Here is a 15401-nt window from a genome sequence, read left to right as displayed (position 1 = left end):
AGATTATGTCTGTACAGAGACCAACAGACTGCCACTACGCTGTCTTCAGATTTCATTTTGCTTTCCCTACCCATTCATGAACTACATTTAGACCCTGAGGGGAAGGTCAATCCAAAGGCTGTCTATTCAGTGGGAGGGTGAATGTGTCTGTACTAGTTTTTCCTCAGCCTCTTGTCAAATGTTAATGGTATTAAACATTCATAATGAAGCCGTATTAAAATACTCCCTATGGTATGAGACTTGTATGCAATTTTTCAGTTGTGAGCATGACATCACGGGTTTATGCTTTGTCATCTTTGTCTCACACTCTGAATTATCTGTGGAGATAGATGACACGATGTTGACATCAGCTTCCATATGATCCAGAGGCGGAGACAGGTGAATTGCACACATGGATGACCCAAGGTTAATTTGGTTGGTAATTTCTAAGGGTAGATGATTCATTACATGAATATTCCTGCTTTTATAGAGCTTTGGAATTCAGCAAAATTGAAACATTTCAAAATCCTTCTGAAATCTCTAGGGGCGACTCCATGGATATGGCTTAGGTGGAGCACACCTTTAACTGCTGTGAGGATGGCACCGAGGAAAGGCTCACTCAGCAAAGGGAAAGTACTCCTCCCTCGACCAGAACCACGTCTCTGTATGCTTCCCCCTGCTGGACAGTGTGGGCACTGCACATAGCTGGCCTATAGGGCTTGGACACAGCCCATCACCCACTGACTATAAAGATGTGACTCTCAACCCAGCAGTAGAATTGAGATTCTTTTCCCCTCTAAATGAAGTACAGAAAACATTTAGGAGCACGTAGGTGAGTGCTTTTGGAAGCGCTAGGAGGGTTAGAATGGCAGGGGAAGCCAAAGGGCAGGGACTCTAAGACCACACCAGCTTCTCCTAAGGCATGGAGGTAACTCCACGTATGCAGCATCAGCCACGCTGAGGAGGGCTAGGTGGCTCCTTTAAGTCGTCTGTGCTTCTGTGAGTAAACTCAGTAACCTCGTGAGCTCATTAAGCCAGCCTTGGGTGGAATCTTTTCTTTGGTCTGTCATTGGTTACCTATGTGGGGTGAAAACATGTTTGTTCACATTTCCCCAGGGAAAGTCACACAACATCATACAGTATTGCCAGTAACTGATGCTTTGGGGGGGTTTAAGTGACCCAGTGCACGAGACCATGTGTGGCACATAGCTGATGCACCGAGGACTCACTGGAAGAAGAGAGACGGTGGTATACAGAAAAGAAGGTTTGGAGATGAGCCAATGAAAACCTGGTCATGCTGTCCATCTCCCTTACCTGACTGACTTATGAAAAAGCAAACATCATCCCTGAACACAGGTGTGTTCCTGTCCAGAAAATCACTGGCAAGTTCAACCATCACAGGGAGCTCGGTCAGTTCCTCTAAGACTTGCCGTGTCTGAAGCCAAATAGAATGGAGACTGAAGTTAGTGGTAGGCATTATAGGGACACAGGGCACCTAGGCTTCTAAAGACAGTTTGTGACACAGTGCTTTGCTGTCCTGGTAGTGTGGGGACTTCAACGGGCCATCTTGCTAGGAGAAAGGGCTCAATACACTTCTCAAGCTGGCTCATGGGAATGAGAACAAGGTTGTGTTCAAGTTCAGAGGCCAGTGCATGGCACCATCATGACCAGCATTTTCATCTTAACTGTCCTTCATTTCCCAGGACTACCCAAGTTCTGGGGTATTACACTTACAGCCACAGCGGCATGGTAGCTGGTTCCACAGCCAATCACAATGAGCCTTCGGCATCGTCGAATCTCCTTCAAATGGTCCTTCAATCCACCAAGGAGCACTGCAGGACACGAGGTAGGGTATTAATGTTAATATGTATGACATAATACATTTGACTGCATTCAGTGGAGGAGGGCACAGACAAGGGCTTCTTACTGGGTTTGGTGATTACCTGTGTTGGTCTCAAAATTCACCCGACCTCTCATGGTATTAAAAACGGACTCAGGCTGTTCAAAGATCTCCTTCTGCATAAATGCACTGAAGTTACCTGGTCAGGGAAACATCAACAAGATAAGTACCTTTAATTTGGATATTTTCAGAGCTTAACTGAACCACGAAATGCCTGGTGAAACTTTGTAACTTTTTGCCAAGATGTCACCATGCCACAGTGCTAATAGTACCCATGTATTTCCCCCCCCCAAAAGTTTTAAAGAGTGTCTGCAGTTGTTTTCCTGTCTGGTGCTATGGAAACGAGTCAGATGAAAGTTGGTCAGACACAATGACAATCTCCAATTTACACATTAAACCCTGCAGCTTTCGGGCATCAGGGTCTCCTTCATCTCTGGTCCCAGAGATCACCTACTCTTCAAGACAATTCCACAGGGACTCTTGGAGGTCACCTGCCTTTCATTATTTGCTGCAGTTCCATCTGTAAGGTCTGGATGGCTCGGGAGGGGTCGTCACTAGCTGAGCGCTTGACTCGGTGAATAGAGAGTTTCCCATCAGCCACTGCAGCAATATCATCATCTTCTAAGAAGATAACCCGGTTGGTGTGTTCTATGATGGCACTGGAAAGAAGAAAAAAAGACATCAAAAGTCATGTTCCACTCTTCAAAGTTACAAGGTGGACTGGAGAGACGGCTCAGCGGTTAAGAGCACTGACTGCTCTTCCAGAGGTCCTGAGTTCAATTCCCAGCAACCACATGGTGGCTCGTAACCATCTGTAATGGGACCCAATGCCTTCTTCTGGTGTGTCTGAAGACAGCTACAGTGTACTCATATAAATAAAAATTAACTTGAAAAAAGTTATAAGGCATCAATGACTTGCTCTTTCTCAAGTATGGGATCTTTATCATTTTAGGCATGACAATGACATTACAGTAAAAAGATTGACAGGTGAGTCTTCCTGATGATCTCCTCCATACCTTTTTCCTCCCACAGTCATTTTAAAGTCTAGCCTTGATCTTATAGAATGTGTGAAAACACACCATCTATTCAGCAGACATTTTTATTTAATATCTCTAAAACCTTAAGGACTAAATTTTAACTTAGTAGAATACCAACATTCCCTTCAAACTTAATTCATCTTTCAATCCTCAAATAGCTACTGTGTTCAAATTTCCCCCAGGCAATCTCATGGATGACTCTTTTATAAGGGGTCTCTTCAAATAAGTCACAAAATCCATCTCACCTTTGGATAGGGTTGGGAAAACAGACTGTCCTGATTATAAAGAGAAGGAAATGAGTACTTGCTTTGAACTTTTTAAGGTTTATATTTAATCAAGTGCCCGTGTGCATGGGGGTCAGGAGGGGCATGCTACAGCATGTGTGTGGAGGTCAGAGGGTAACTTACAGGAGTCAGCTCTCCCCTTCCATCGTGTGAATCTGAGGATCATCTTGGCTGCAAGGGCCTGTACCCGCTGAGCCATCTCACCCACTCAACACTTGGCTTTTAAAACCATATAGTTTATAAAGACAAGCTTCTGTTTATAGAATAGAATCTAGCTAATAAAGAACAAATGATAGAACAATCATTTTATGAATTCCTAATTATGACTAGCTCTAATCAAGGATCATAAACGGCTCTTGAAACCAAGAGATGAAAGCTGAGAGAATCTTCACAGTCATGAATAAGGCTGGTAAGACTTGAACCTTGGACTAAACACAAAGGAGAAATGGTGAATAGTGTGAGCTTTCTGACAGAAGGACATGCCACCTATGTAGTCTTAGCAAAAAACCAAACCTGGGTAAAATCTAGCTTCTAGATACTTGCTGTGCTAGTGGGCTTTAATTCTAAACTTGGTACAGCCTAGAGTCACCTGAGAAGGGAGGGAGACCTCACTGAGGGATTGCCCAGATCAGATTGGCTGTGGGTGTGTCTAGGAGTGCCATCACAACTATTAATTGATGGAGGAGGCTCATCCCACTGTGAGCAGCACCAAACCCTGGGCAGGTAGTCCTGGGCTGTCTAAGTAGCTAATCCCGAGTCATCAAGTGAGCCTGTAAGCTAAGCAGCATTTCTCCATGGTTTATGCTTGAAGCTCCTGATTGAATTCCTGCCCTGACTTCCTTCATTGATGGGTGGTGACCTGGAAGTATAAAATAAAATAAACTTTTTCTCCCTTAAGTTGCTTTTAGTCACTGTATTTGTCACAGCCATAGAATGAAACTAGAACACTTGCAAATGCTAGTGTATATGATGTTAAGCAACACCTAGGAAGCCAGGATGTGCAATGCAAGCAAAGTCCAAAAGAGTGGGAAACTCATTAGATAAATAACCCAGCCCCCCCTTTCTCTCTCACACACACACAAACCTTTGGAGAAAAACACAGACTTATGCTACTTATGCTGCAAAGTTAACAAGAGGCTTTGGTTCTATGGCTTTGAGAAGATCCTAGAGGAAAAAATCTGAAGGAATGGGAAGCCGGTCACTCCAAAGGATGGTAAGAATACACACCCTTGCTTAGAGAGTGGGAAATAAAGAGAATAGAAAGAAAAAGTAAGACCATCTTGTAATCAGGTCTTAAAGACTGCTGACCTTGTGACATTGCCCTCCAGTAACGCTAGATGCGTGTGTGATTATTTATGTGTTTAAAGGCAATCATTATTTTACCCTACAAAACGAATAGTAACCTATTAACAGCCATTAGGACCAGGATCCAGCTCACCTTTATCTTTTATTAGTCCTGGGCCCCAAGAATACTTAAATAACCTCTCTGAACTCTGCCCCAGTTCCTCCTCTGTAAAACAGGAGCTGGCTACTGTACTTTTACCCAGGATGGAGCAGGGTACTGGGTCTGTAATAGAACATGCTGCTCTTGCCCCAAGGGATCTACATTTGTCTTCATGTCTGTGGAGGTTTTTTGTCTTCTGTGTGTACCAATGTACCCAAAATTCAAGTAGTGACATTATTTGGAGGTGGGGTTGATCAGATGATGGGACCATTCATGGATTCAGAAGTTATCACGGAAGAGGTGTTGTTATAAAAATGAACTCTGTCTTGTGACACCTTCACCAGATGCCAGTGGCATGGCCTTGGGCTTCTCCATCTTTAGAACCGTAAGCTAAACAAACTTCTATTCTTTATACATTGTTTAGTCTGAGGCATTTTCATTGGGATAACCTTTTTTTTTTTTAAATATTATGTGAATGTGTGTCTCTGTATTTTCATTACTTAATTCTGTACCAGCAGAGAGCTGAGCTGGCGGGATTTTTTTTTTTTTTTGTCATTTCTATGGCTAATCACTGGATTATCCATTTTGTAAATATTCGTCCTTCCTCACCTGCCTTAAGGCAGTCTAGAATTGTATCAGAGGTTGTCTCACTGCTGACTGCTTATAATAAAAAGCTGATGGCCAATAACTTGAGCAGGAAGTAGCAGGCGGAAATTCTGGCAGAGAGAGCAGAAACAGGAGAATCAAGAGGACATGGGAGGGAACAGAAACAGGCCACGGGGGGGGGGGGCGCAGAGGGGTATAAAGCTAGACGTGTGATGAGCCAGTGGGTAGATAGTCTGGTTAAGTCAGATGAGCTAGCTGGGAGTTAGCACATTTAACTATCTGGGTGCTGTTGGCTACTCTGGTTAAGTTAGTTGACCTAGCAAAAGCTTTAAACTACAGATAACCCTCTGTGTCATTATTTGTTATTTACACTGTTGGCTGTCTGGGAAAGTCTGGCTCTCCTTTTTTCTTACAGCAAAAGAAATATATGCAGACAGTTGGCTTGCTTGCTTATATAGGCTCATATATTTGAATGCTTAGTCACTAAAGAGTAAGAACTCCTGGATTAAAAGAATTGAGAGAGAGAGAGAGAGAGAGAGAGAGAGAGAGAGAGAGAGAGAGAGAGAGAGAGCAAGCAGAAGACTGCCTTGGTTCCACCTACCTTTTGTATATGTGTATAAGTTGTATGTACATTTGTGTGTTCAAGTGCACATTCCCATGCATGTATGAGGTTTGGGTGTCTTGCTCTGTCGGTCTGACTGGGTCTCTCACAGAACCTGGAGCTAGGCCAGTAGCCAGCAAGCCCCAGTGATCCTCCTGCCTCCACCCCTCACCCTGCTGGGGTTACAGGTATGCAAACAGCCACAGCTGGCTTTGTTTATCTTGAGTACAGGTTCTCCCAGCAAGGGCTTTTTTTCACTGAGCCATCTTCCCAGCCCCCTCCTTGGTTTTTGTTTTTGTTTTTGTTTTTTGCTTTTGTTTTTGTTTTGTTTTGTTTTGCTTTCTTATTGGTTTTGTTTTGTTTATTTTTGAGACAGGGTTTCAAATTGGTGTGGGACTCTGCAAGTAAGCTAGTTAGGCTAAGTAGTGAGCCCATAGGATGTGTCTGTCTCTGCCTCCCCAGCACTAGGAGTATGCCACCAAAGTCACCTTTTTATGGGGGTTCTAGAAGGTCAAACTCAGGTCCTTACACTTGCAAAGCAAACACTTTATCAACTGAGCCACGAGCCCAGCCTTAGAATCATTATTTTAAGTTCCAAAAATCTATAAAAACAAAAGGATTTCAACCACAGCATTATATACATAGATTAATTGGGGGACAATAAAGATTTTGTTTTGTTTTCTGAGACAGGTTAGTCCTGACTGTCCTGGAACTTGCTCTGTAGACTAGGCTGGCCTCGAACTCAGTGAACTGTCTACCTGTGCTGGTATTCTTCTTCTCCTCCTTGTCCTCCTCCTCGTCCTTGTCCTCGTCCTCCTTCTCCTCTTCTTGGATTTATTTATTTATTTTATGTATGTGAGACACACCATAAGAGGGTATTGGATCTCATTTCAGACAGTTGTGAGCCACCATGTGGTTGCTGGGAATTGAATTCAAGATCTCTAGAAGAGAAGTCAGTGCTCTTAACCACTGAGCCATCTCTTGTGCCCCATAAAAACAATTCCTAACTGCTAATGTGAAAACTAAATTCCAAAGCTGGTCATGGTAGCTCATGTCTGTAATCATTTGAGGGGTTGAGGCCGGAGGATTGCTGTGAGTTTGAGACCAACTTGAGCTACAATGTGAGGAGACTGTTCAAAATGAAATCACTTTATTCCAATAGCTTTTTTTTTTTAATATTAAGTTTTTCGCCTGGCGATGGTGGCGCACACCTTTAATCCCAGCACTTGGGAGGCAGAGGCAGGCGGATTTCTGAGTTTGAGAGTTCGAGGCTAGCCTGGTCTACAGAGTGAGTTCCAGGACAGCCAGAGCTACACAGAGAAACCCTGTCTTGAAAAACCAAAAAAAAAAAAAAATTAAGTTTTTCTATCAAAGCATTTAGAATCTTTATTCAAATCTCTTCTTGTATCTTGTTATAATCATGTGTAGTCTTCTGATTAGGGTCTATTTGTACTGAATTTATTCTGAGAGACTTTTATTAAAGTATAGTTGCTACTGCTGTGGTGAATAGTCTTGCTTTTGTTGTCGTTGTTGTTGTTTTGTTTTGTTCATCAAATATTAGCTAAGGGCCTAAGTGCTTAGTCATCTGAGAAGCTTCTAGAAGGAATAAGGTAGGTGTGTTCTCTGCCTGGGCAACTGACTGTGTGTTGATGACTGCTGTATTGTAAGAATCCCACATCTTTATTCTCTGGGAAGCTGCCAGCATTAGTTCTCACAGCATGTCAGTTGGCTTTAAAAGTGTATAATTATATTGCCTGCGATCACCATTCCATCTTCCTTCAGACTTTCATACCTTTTCTAGTTTCAGAAACACCTTTCATGTGTCACTGAGTATATGGTAAGAGCCCAGTGGTTTCCAGCATCTCTTTGAAATAAAAACTTCAGCAAATTATAATGCCCAGATACCACTCTCAGGTTACAAATTCTGTTTCCAACAGTAGTTCTCTAGTTTTCCCTCACTCCCCCTTCCCTGTTCCCCTTTCTTTCCCTACCTGAATTATTCCCTGTGCCTGCATGTCTCTAAAATGTATGTACTTTAGGCTGGCAAGATGGCTCAGTGGTGCTTGCCACCAAGCCTGACAACCTAAGTTCAAACCCTGGGACTCACATGGTAGAAGGAGAAAACCAACTCCTGCAAGTTGTCCTGTGTTCTACATTTATGCTCTGACTGCAGACACACAGACACAGACACACAGACACACAGACACAGACACATAGACACATACAGACACACATAGACACACAGACACACACACAGACACACACACACAGACACACACACACAGACACACACACACAGACACACACACACAGACACACACACTCAGACCATAGACAGTTTCTCTACTCCCAGGAAAACAGTGTAGCTACCTTGCATCAGAAGCAAAGAAGAATTCCACAGCTTTGTCGCCCACAGCGTGCAGGCAGGTGGAGCTGTCCAGTCTCTTCATCCTTGTCTTACAGATATTCTTCACATTCTCAATATTGCCTAGTAAACAAAAGAATGGGTAGGCTGCCCTATTTGCATAACACGTGGCAAGGAACCCATTTTCCTCTTTTGAATATTGTGTGGGAGCGATCTGCAATTTTTAGCTATGGCTGTGCCAGCCAAATCACGCAAAAGCTCCCCAAATAGCTCAGCTGAGCTGAGAGAGCATTTAAATGTCTAAAGTGGGCAAGCAATGCAAACGAAAACAAACCCAAGGAACTCAAATCAGAGCACGGATGCCATGCTCTCCAGCTGCCTGCTACCCTCTATTTCTGTGCAGGTCTCAGAATATCCATGAGATGCTTTTATTTAAAAGATGGAGTTGAGTCTCCATTGCATGGCCATTGAAATCTGGAGCCACGAGGCAGCTGGGTTCAAGACAGAGTGTTGTGGGTGGTGATGGTGTGTCTGCCTCCAGGCAGAGTGGGCTGCAAGGGGACAGCTACCCTTCAGCTGTTGATGTCCTAGGAAACTCACATGTCCGATATAAGACGGGGATCTGCTCTGTGGAGAGTTTGTATTTGCTTCGTACCCCGATGAGCAGGGGGCTGCCTCTCCTGCAGGAAGAAGGAGAAGAAATCAGGGGACCGCACCTTTGAGAACCTGGGCCAGATGTACCCTGCAAATCTAGTCTTTTCCCTGGAGTAAAAGAGTGTGTTTAGGTCACACAGAAGAGACATCTTGACCTTGAGACCACTTCCTTTGGGTTTGGAGCAGGGACCAATAGGCTGGCATGCAGATGTTAGCTCACTTACCTGTTGTCATCCAACTAACTACCTGACCAATCAGCCTCGTAACATGCTTTCCCCCACTATTATGGGGACTCTGAGCTAATGGTTCTCTAAATCCTCACAAGCAGCAAACCCACGTGGGTAGGTCTCAGGAGCTGGATATTTACCATCAGGGAAAGACCTAGTGCAAACAGGGGCACACTAGGTTTCCATACCATAGCCTTCACTTACTGTGAACCCCCAGATCAGGAGTGTTTGCTACCCTGAAGTTGCCTGGGGAACTCTGTTTTGTGCCTCCCTTTGCAGAACTCAGCACTTTGCTTCCATGAGGCAGAGTAGCTGAGTTTTATGTATACAGTTGACATTTACAGATTCAACCAGCGATCAAAAACACAGATAGAAAACAGTCCTAAGAGCCAAGCTTGTGGCACAGGCCTATAACCCACAGGCCTATAAGCTCGGGAGGCTGAGGAAAAAAGACTGCATGTTCCTATCTGAATTACAGACCAAATTCAGGGTCAGCCAGAGTAACTCAGCAAGATCATGTCTCAACACAAATAAGTAAAACAAAATAAAACAAGACTTAGGATACAGCTCAGTTGCATAGTGTTTGCCTTGTGTGTGCAAGATGTGAGGTTCAATGCCTAGGAATAACATACACACACATGTACACACATGCACCCGCACATGCCCACACACATGTAAGAAACTGCATTTGTATTCAATCTGTACAGACTTTTACCTGTCATTCCCTAAGGAATATGACAACTATTTATTTACAGGATATTTCCATTATATTAGGTATCAAAAGCAATCTGGAGATGATGGAAGAATATATAGAAGTCATACTCAAATATCACACTATGCTATTTTACACAAGGAACCTGAGCATCCTTTTTGTATCTGGATGGGGTTTAGTTTGAGAACTCCAGAGATATCAAGGGAAGACTGTAGTCTATTTTGTGGGCTACAACAAGTAGGATCTTACGTTGGCCTGAGTGATACCCCACTAAGGGAAACTTAGAATCTTTGACCTGTACAAAAGTGGGTTTCATCATAAAGGGAACAGTGATTTTACCAACAACAGTCTTCAGGGAATGACAGAAGTGACAAAGGCCTCCTTCCTTTGTGCCCTTCTCTCACCAGCACCTGCACTCTGAGTATCTTGACATAGAGTCTTCAGTCAAGCACTTCCCCGGTTACTGTTGCTTTTGGTAATCGTGTTGGGAGTATTATGTCATGACTTTAATGGCATCTTACTTTCAAATGCAATTCAATGTTCTATCTTCTAGAGTATATAGCACTTACATCAAACAACAAGCAGATCGATACTTTTATAATTCACACTATTTAGATCTCTGTATCTTAGAACCCAGGTATGTAACATCCCAGGACAGTAGTTCTTTACTGCCCTCCGTCCATGAAGGCTATAATCTTACCACCTCCAACTGAGTGCTAGGGAGATGGCTCAACTGTCCAAGTGCCATGAAGACCTGAGACAAGATCCCCAAAACCAGTTTTAAAAGCTTTACACAACAGGTATCGTGTATGCCTGTAACCCCAGTAGGGGGTGGGGGAGAAGGAGAGGCAGGAAGACTGTGGCACCTCAGAATTCATTGGCCAAACAGTCTATAGCCTAGCTGAATGGGGAAAGCTTCAGATTCAATGACAACTTGTCTCAAAACTAAGGTGAAGGGATTGGCGTGATGGCTCAGTGGTTCACAGAACTTACTGATCTTGCATAGGACCTGAGTTTAGTTCCCAGTACCCCTATGGCTATCCATAACTCCAGTTCTAAGAGATCTGATTCCTACTTCTGACCTCTGTGGATAGCAGGCACACACGTGGTGCACATACATACATGCAAGCAGAACACTCATACACAGAGAAAATACCTACTCCCCACACACGTACCTTTACGCACACAATGGCTCAAATACCACAGACAAACACACACACACACACACACACACACACTAAGCCTCCAGTGTAAGCCTGAAACTGCAAATAGTGAACCCAACACACACAAGGTCTTCATATGCATTCACGCTTATGACAGTTTAAGAGACTAACAGCATAAGAAAAAAATTATAACAGTACACAGTAACAATAAGTTAGCTTAAACTTATGAATTGTCTGTTTCTGGAATTTTCCACTGAGTATTTTTGGACCTTGTTTGACAACTGAAAACAGAAACCTTAGACATCACACTTGACACTATCTGGAGGTGGAGATGGGGTTTCTGTAGCTAACACTAATGGTGCTTTTCTCCTCCAATAAGTTCAACTAACTAATGAGAAGAAAACGCTTTTATAAAGACCACGAGGGGCTATCTCAGGCATTTGACTTCAACCCAGTGGGCTAATATTTTGCTCTAACCAATTTCTTCCTAAGATAGACCTATGTACTTACAAGCCACCTGTTTATTAGTCTGTATCCAGCCCCCACACAGGCATTTGGTGTGGCTGCCTGACTCAGCAGGCCTCTACTTTTTTTTAAGAATGACAGGTCTGCTTCCTTGTATCACTGACTGACTTATATCCTTCTCATTCTCCAGATAGGGGACAAAGTTCAGAAGGATTGAGAAAAAGGTGCTTTGAAGTGCCTTGACTATTTTGTATAACACTTTGTTTTGTCTAAAACTAATCAGAGACCTTGTCCTGGGTCCAGTGAGGAGGAACTAGCTCAAATTGCCCCTGAATAATGACAGTTTAAGCGTTAATAATAGAATTTAAAGCTATCTGGGTTTCTGGGAAAGTGGCTCCCAGATCTTAGTGTTCAGACAATATTCTCCTTTAAGACACAGAAGCCTCCTGAGATGTCCCAAGGGTTGGCCTGGGTGCTCCAACTATCCGTTACAGCCAATTTAGAATAATCAAACGTTATTGCTTCCTCAGAGCACATTCATTTTAAACCGTAATATCACATTACGAGATTTTAAAGGGAGCTTCTAGATTTGATAGAGACCAACTGGTATTTTATAATTCTATTCTATGATTTTATGAAATTACATTTCAAATGTCAAATTAAACCCAGTCCTGGGGATGGAGAGATTATGACCAATTCATCTGACTTTCTGGGTAGATAATAGTGACAGTTGTCAAGGGACAACCTCATTCACTCAGCCTAGGTCTCTTGGGGCCACATGTATATTCTGAATGGTTCCTTTGTGCCTTTAGCATAAAATCAGTAACCACAGGGCACCAAAGCCTTCAGAGTTGGGCTTCTCCAGAGCCTTACCTTGTGGCAACAGCTTCTCCCGGGTAGTGGATGCTCTTGAAAACCAGTGCAAAGGCTCCTTCCTGAAAACACAGCAACAAAGGTCTTGAAGGACTGTGACTTACCCTGACTAGCTGAGCCACTGCAGACCACTGGCCCAGGCGGGTCATTCCAGCCTCTCTTCACGGCAGATATGGGTTGTCTAAGGAGCTGAGTGCTTGGGCAGTTTATGGAAGATGACTGTGGTCAGAGGGGAAGCCAAACAGATGGCATCGTGCTCAAGTGCTTAGGTCCAGCCCTTATGAATTTCACTATGAACACTATAAGCCACAGTGGCTTGTCCAGGCTCCCAAGGAACTCCTGTTAGAGATGCCCGGGGTGAAGTGGTGCAACTAGAACCACAGAGTGAGAACCAGGGCCAGAGATACCCTGGACTGAGCCTCCGAAAGGGACCTGTGCAGGGAGCAGCTGGGAGGTCAAAGGGATTGATCAGCATAGCTCAAATTGGGATTCAGTTCTGGCTCTATCCCTTCCTTTAGTTGGGCAATCATTTCAGCAACTTTCAAGCCTTGTTTTCCTCATTTGTGACTGAAGGGACAGCAGTTCTATCTGTATGACTTTGAGGTTCAAGTCTAAAGCACTGTAAGAGCTTAGAATGGTGCCTGGCCTTTAGATCATCCAGGAGAAGTTGATTACGTAAGTTTTGATTCTCTTATCATATTGTTAATTCTCTTATCATTTCTATGGCTGTGACTGCTATTTGCCCCCTGTACCTGTGCCTACCCTTGCTATTTGTGCAAAGCTAGAACTAGACTGTAGCTTTCCTCATTCAGGACTGCAAATTCCTTTTCTGAGATGTGCATGTGTATTTGCCTACATGACTTTATGTGCACTATGTGTGTACAGTGTCCATAGAGACCTTAAGAGGGCGACAGATCCTTTGGAACTGGAGTAACAGGCAATTGTGAGCCCCAACATGGGTGCTGGAAATTGAACCTGGGTCCTCTGTAAGATCAGTAAGTACTCTTAACCACTCTTCTCTCCAGCTCCCCAGGTGTCTTTAAATTCTTCATACAAAATTATCCCCCATATTTGACCAACCTAACTAATTTGCCATGGCCTCAGAAGATCTCAATTGTGTAGAAGTTATGCACCTGAATTTCCACGTGAAGCTCTCAGACGTTGAAATTCTGGGTGGAATTCAGGGTCTGTGCCTCTAGGGTGATGCATCCAATTTATGGACTAAGCCACAAAACTAGTGAGTTCTAGGGCTAATCTCCCAGGGTCTCAATGGGTTTTCAAGCTGTCTAAGAAGAAGGGACTTTAGGTAGATCTTGAATGTCATGACATTATCCTTGCTTAGTTAAATTTAAAATAGCAATGAAGGATAGAGTGGAAATATATTTCCTATTCTCTGTCAAAAGTAGTTCCATATTGCCTTGGGTAAGAAAAAAAATAAAAAAGTCTAAAGGTGCCATTATGGAGAAGAAATTTCTAAAATTCAAAATTACAGCGTGCAGGGGTTATAGCTCAGTAACAGAATGCTAGGCCCTGGGTTCAATCCTTAGGATTGCAACAAAACAAAACAAAAACAAACACTGAAGATGAAAATACTGTGTTGTAATACCTCATCTGTTTACTGTACTTTATAAATTCAGGAAACTGTACATTATGTACAACTGACCCTCCATACTTATGGATGCAGATATGGGTGTGGCTCACAGATGGAGACCTTGCTGAGCAAGTGTGAGATTCTGGATTTGATTTCCAGTATCAGAAAGAAAAGGGAAAAAAAAAAGTTCTGAAAACTTGTTCCCTTGTTACTGGTGTGGGCTGCACATCTATCCTATAGTGGAACATCCAGAGTGAATTTGAATGTTTGCATATGCTCAGCCCAGGGAGCGGCTCAGCCCAGGGAGCAGCTCAGCCCAGGGAGCGGCACTATTAGAGGATGTGGCCCTGTTGGAGTAGGTGTGGTCTTGTTGGAGTAGGTGTGTCACTGTGGCTTTAAGACCCTTATCCTAGCTTCCTGGAAGTGAGTATTCTGTTAGCAGCCTTCAGATGAAGATGTAGAACTCTCAGCTCCTCCTGCACCATGCCAGCCTGAATACTGCCATGTTCCAACCTTGATGATAATGGACTGAACCTCCAAACCTGTAAGCCAGCCCCAATTAAATGTTGTCCTTATAAGAGTTGCCTTGGTCATGGTGTCTGTTCATAGCAGTAAAACTCTAACTAAGACAGTGAGCATGCACAGACTGGTCACTGGTCCCTAGAGTATTCAATGTAGTATAACAACCATTTACATGGTTGCATTGTACTCTGTAATATAAGCGATCTAGAGATGATTTAATACACACATGGGGGTGGGCACACATTACATACAAATAAATACTATGACATTTTATATAAAAGTTGACTTGGGTATCTAATGAGGATCTTGGAACCAATTCCATGCTGAAATTGGTACTTAGTATTCCATACCAAGGTATGACACTGTAGAAGATGCTATGATTTAGAAATAGGTCCTCTAAATTATGGACTCCTCCTGCCCTCAAGAGGATGGCATAGGTCAAAGGGTTTTGGCAGTAGATTCACTCTAAAAATGTTCACTGGAGGCTGGCATATCTAAAACCATAGCATAACACACAGCAGTCTCTGACCCAATGTGTTCCAGATTCTGGGTCTTGAACACTATCTCTAGACTGCCGTGGCCTTGGATGGCATGGTTCCTTGGGGATAGGCCCTGAGATATCTGGACGCCTCTTCCCTGCCTCCCATCTCATGCAGGCCCTGCCTGCTCTGCATCCTCAAAGAAGTCTCCTCCTCAGACAAGCCTCTAAATCCCCATGTCTGTTCTGCTGGATGACCCTACCCCAAACCCCAGCCCCTGTGTCTATTCCTCTTTGAGAGTAGCTGTTCTTGGATCTAGCTGTTTGATGTATCACTAGTTTCTCTTGCTGACTGTCCTGGGCCACTCCCTTCAACACTTCCCTGTGCTCTGATCCCCTCTATCATAAAATCACAGTCTTCTTCTTGTCCCACAGCTGTCTCTGTGCACCCTTAGCACAACTCAGAAATCTATTCTTGTGCACTCCGTGAATGAATTCCT

General features: G+C 43.5%; 1 protein-coding gene across 1 annotated transcript in view; it reads right to left on the bottom strand.

The window, feature by feature from the left end:
* The window catches only part of Gfpt2 (glutamine-fructose-6-phosphate transaminase 2), a 119203-nt gene that overhangs the window by 12062 nt on the left and 91740 nt on the right, over positions 1-15401 (bottom strand). Inside the window, exons 7-13 of the mRNA XM_028781899.1 lie at positions 12311-12372; positions 8817-8896; positions 8222-8339; positions 2375-2538; positions 1923-2018; positions 1714-1811; positions 1294-1414 (exon numbers count right to left, since the gene is read on the bottom strand). Of these exons, the coding sequence (XP_028637732.1) occupies positions 1294-1414; positions 1714-1811; positions 1923-2018; positions 2375-2538; positions 8222-8339; positions 8817-8896; positions 12311-12372 (739 nt within the window). The remainder of the gene's footprint in view (positions 1-1293; positions 1415-1713; positions 1812-1922; positions 2019-2374; positions 2539-8221; positions 8340-8816; positions 8897-12310; positions 12373-15401) is intronic.

The sequence above is a fragment of the Grammomys surdaster genome, unplaced genomic scaffold (genome assembly GCF_004785775.1).
Source record: "Grammomys surdaster isolate TR1022 unplaced genomic scaffold, NIH_TR_1.0 577, whole genome shotgun sequence".
NCBI lineage: Eukaryota > Metazoa > Chordata > Mammalia > Rodentia > Muridae > Grammomys > Grammomys surdaster.
Note: the sequence above shows the minus strand (reverse complement) of the source record. Positions and strands in the feature narration are given on the sequence as shown.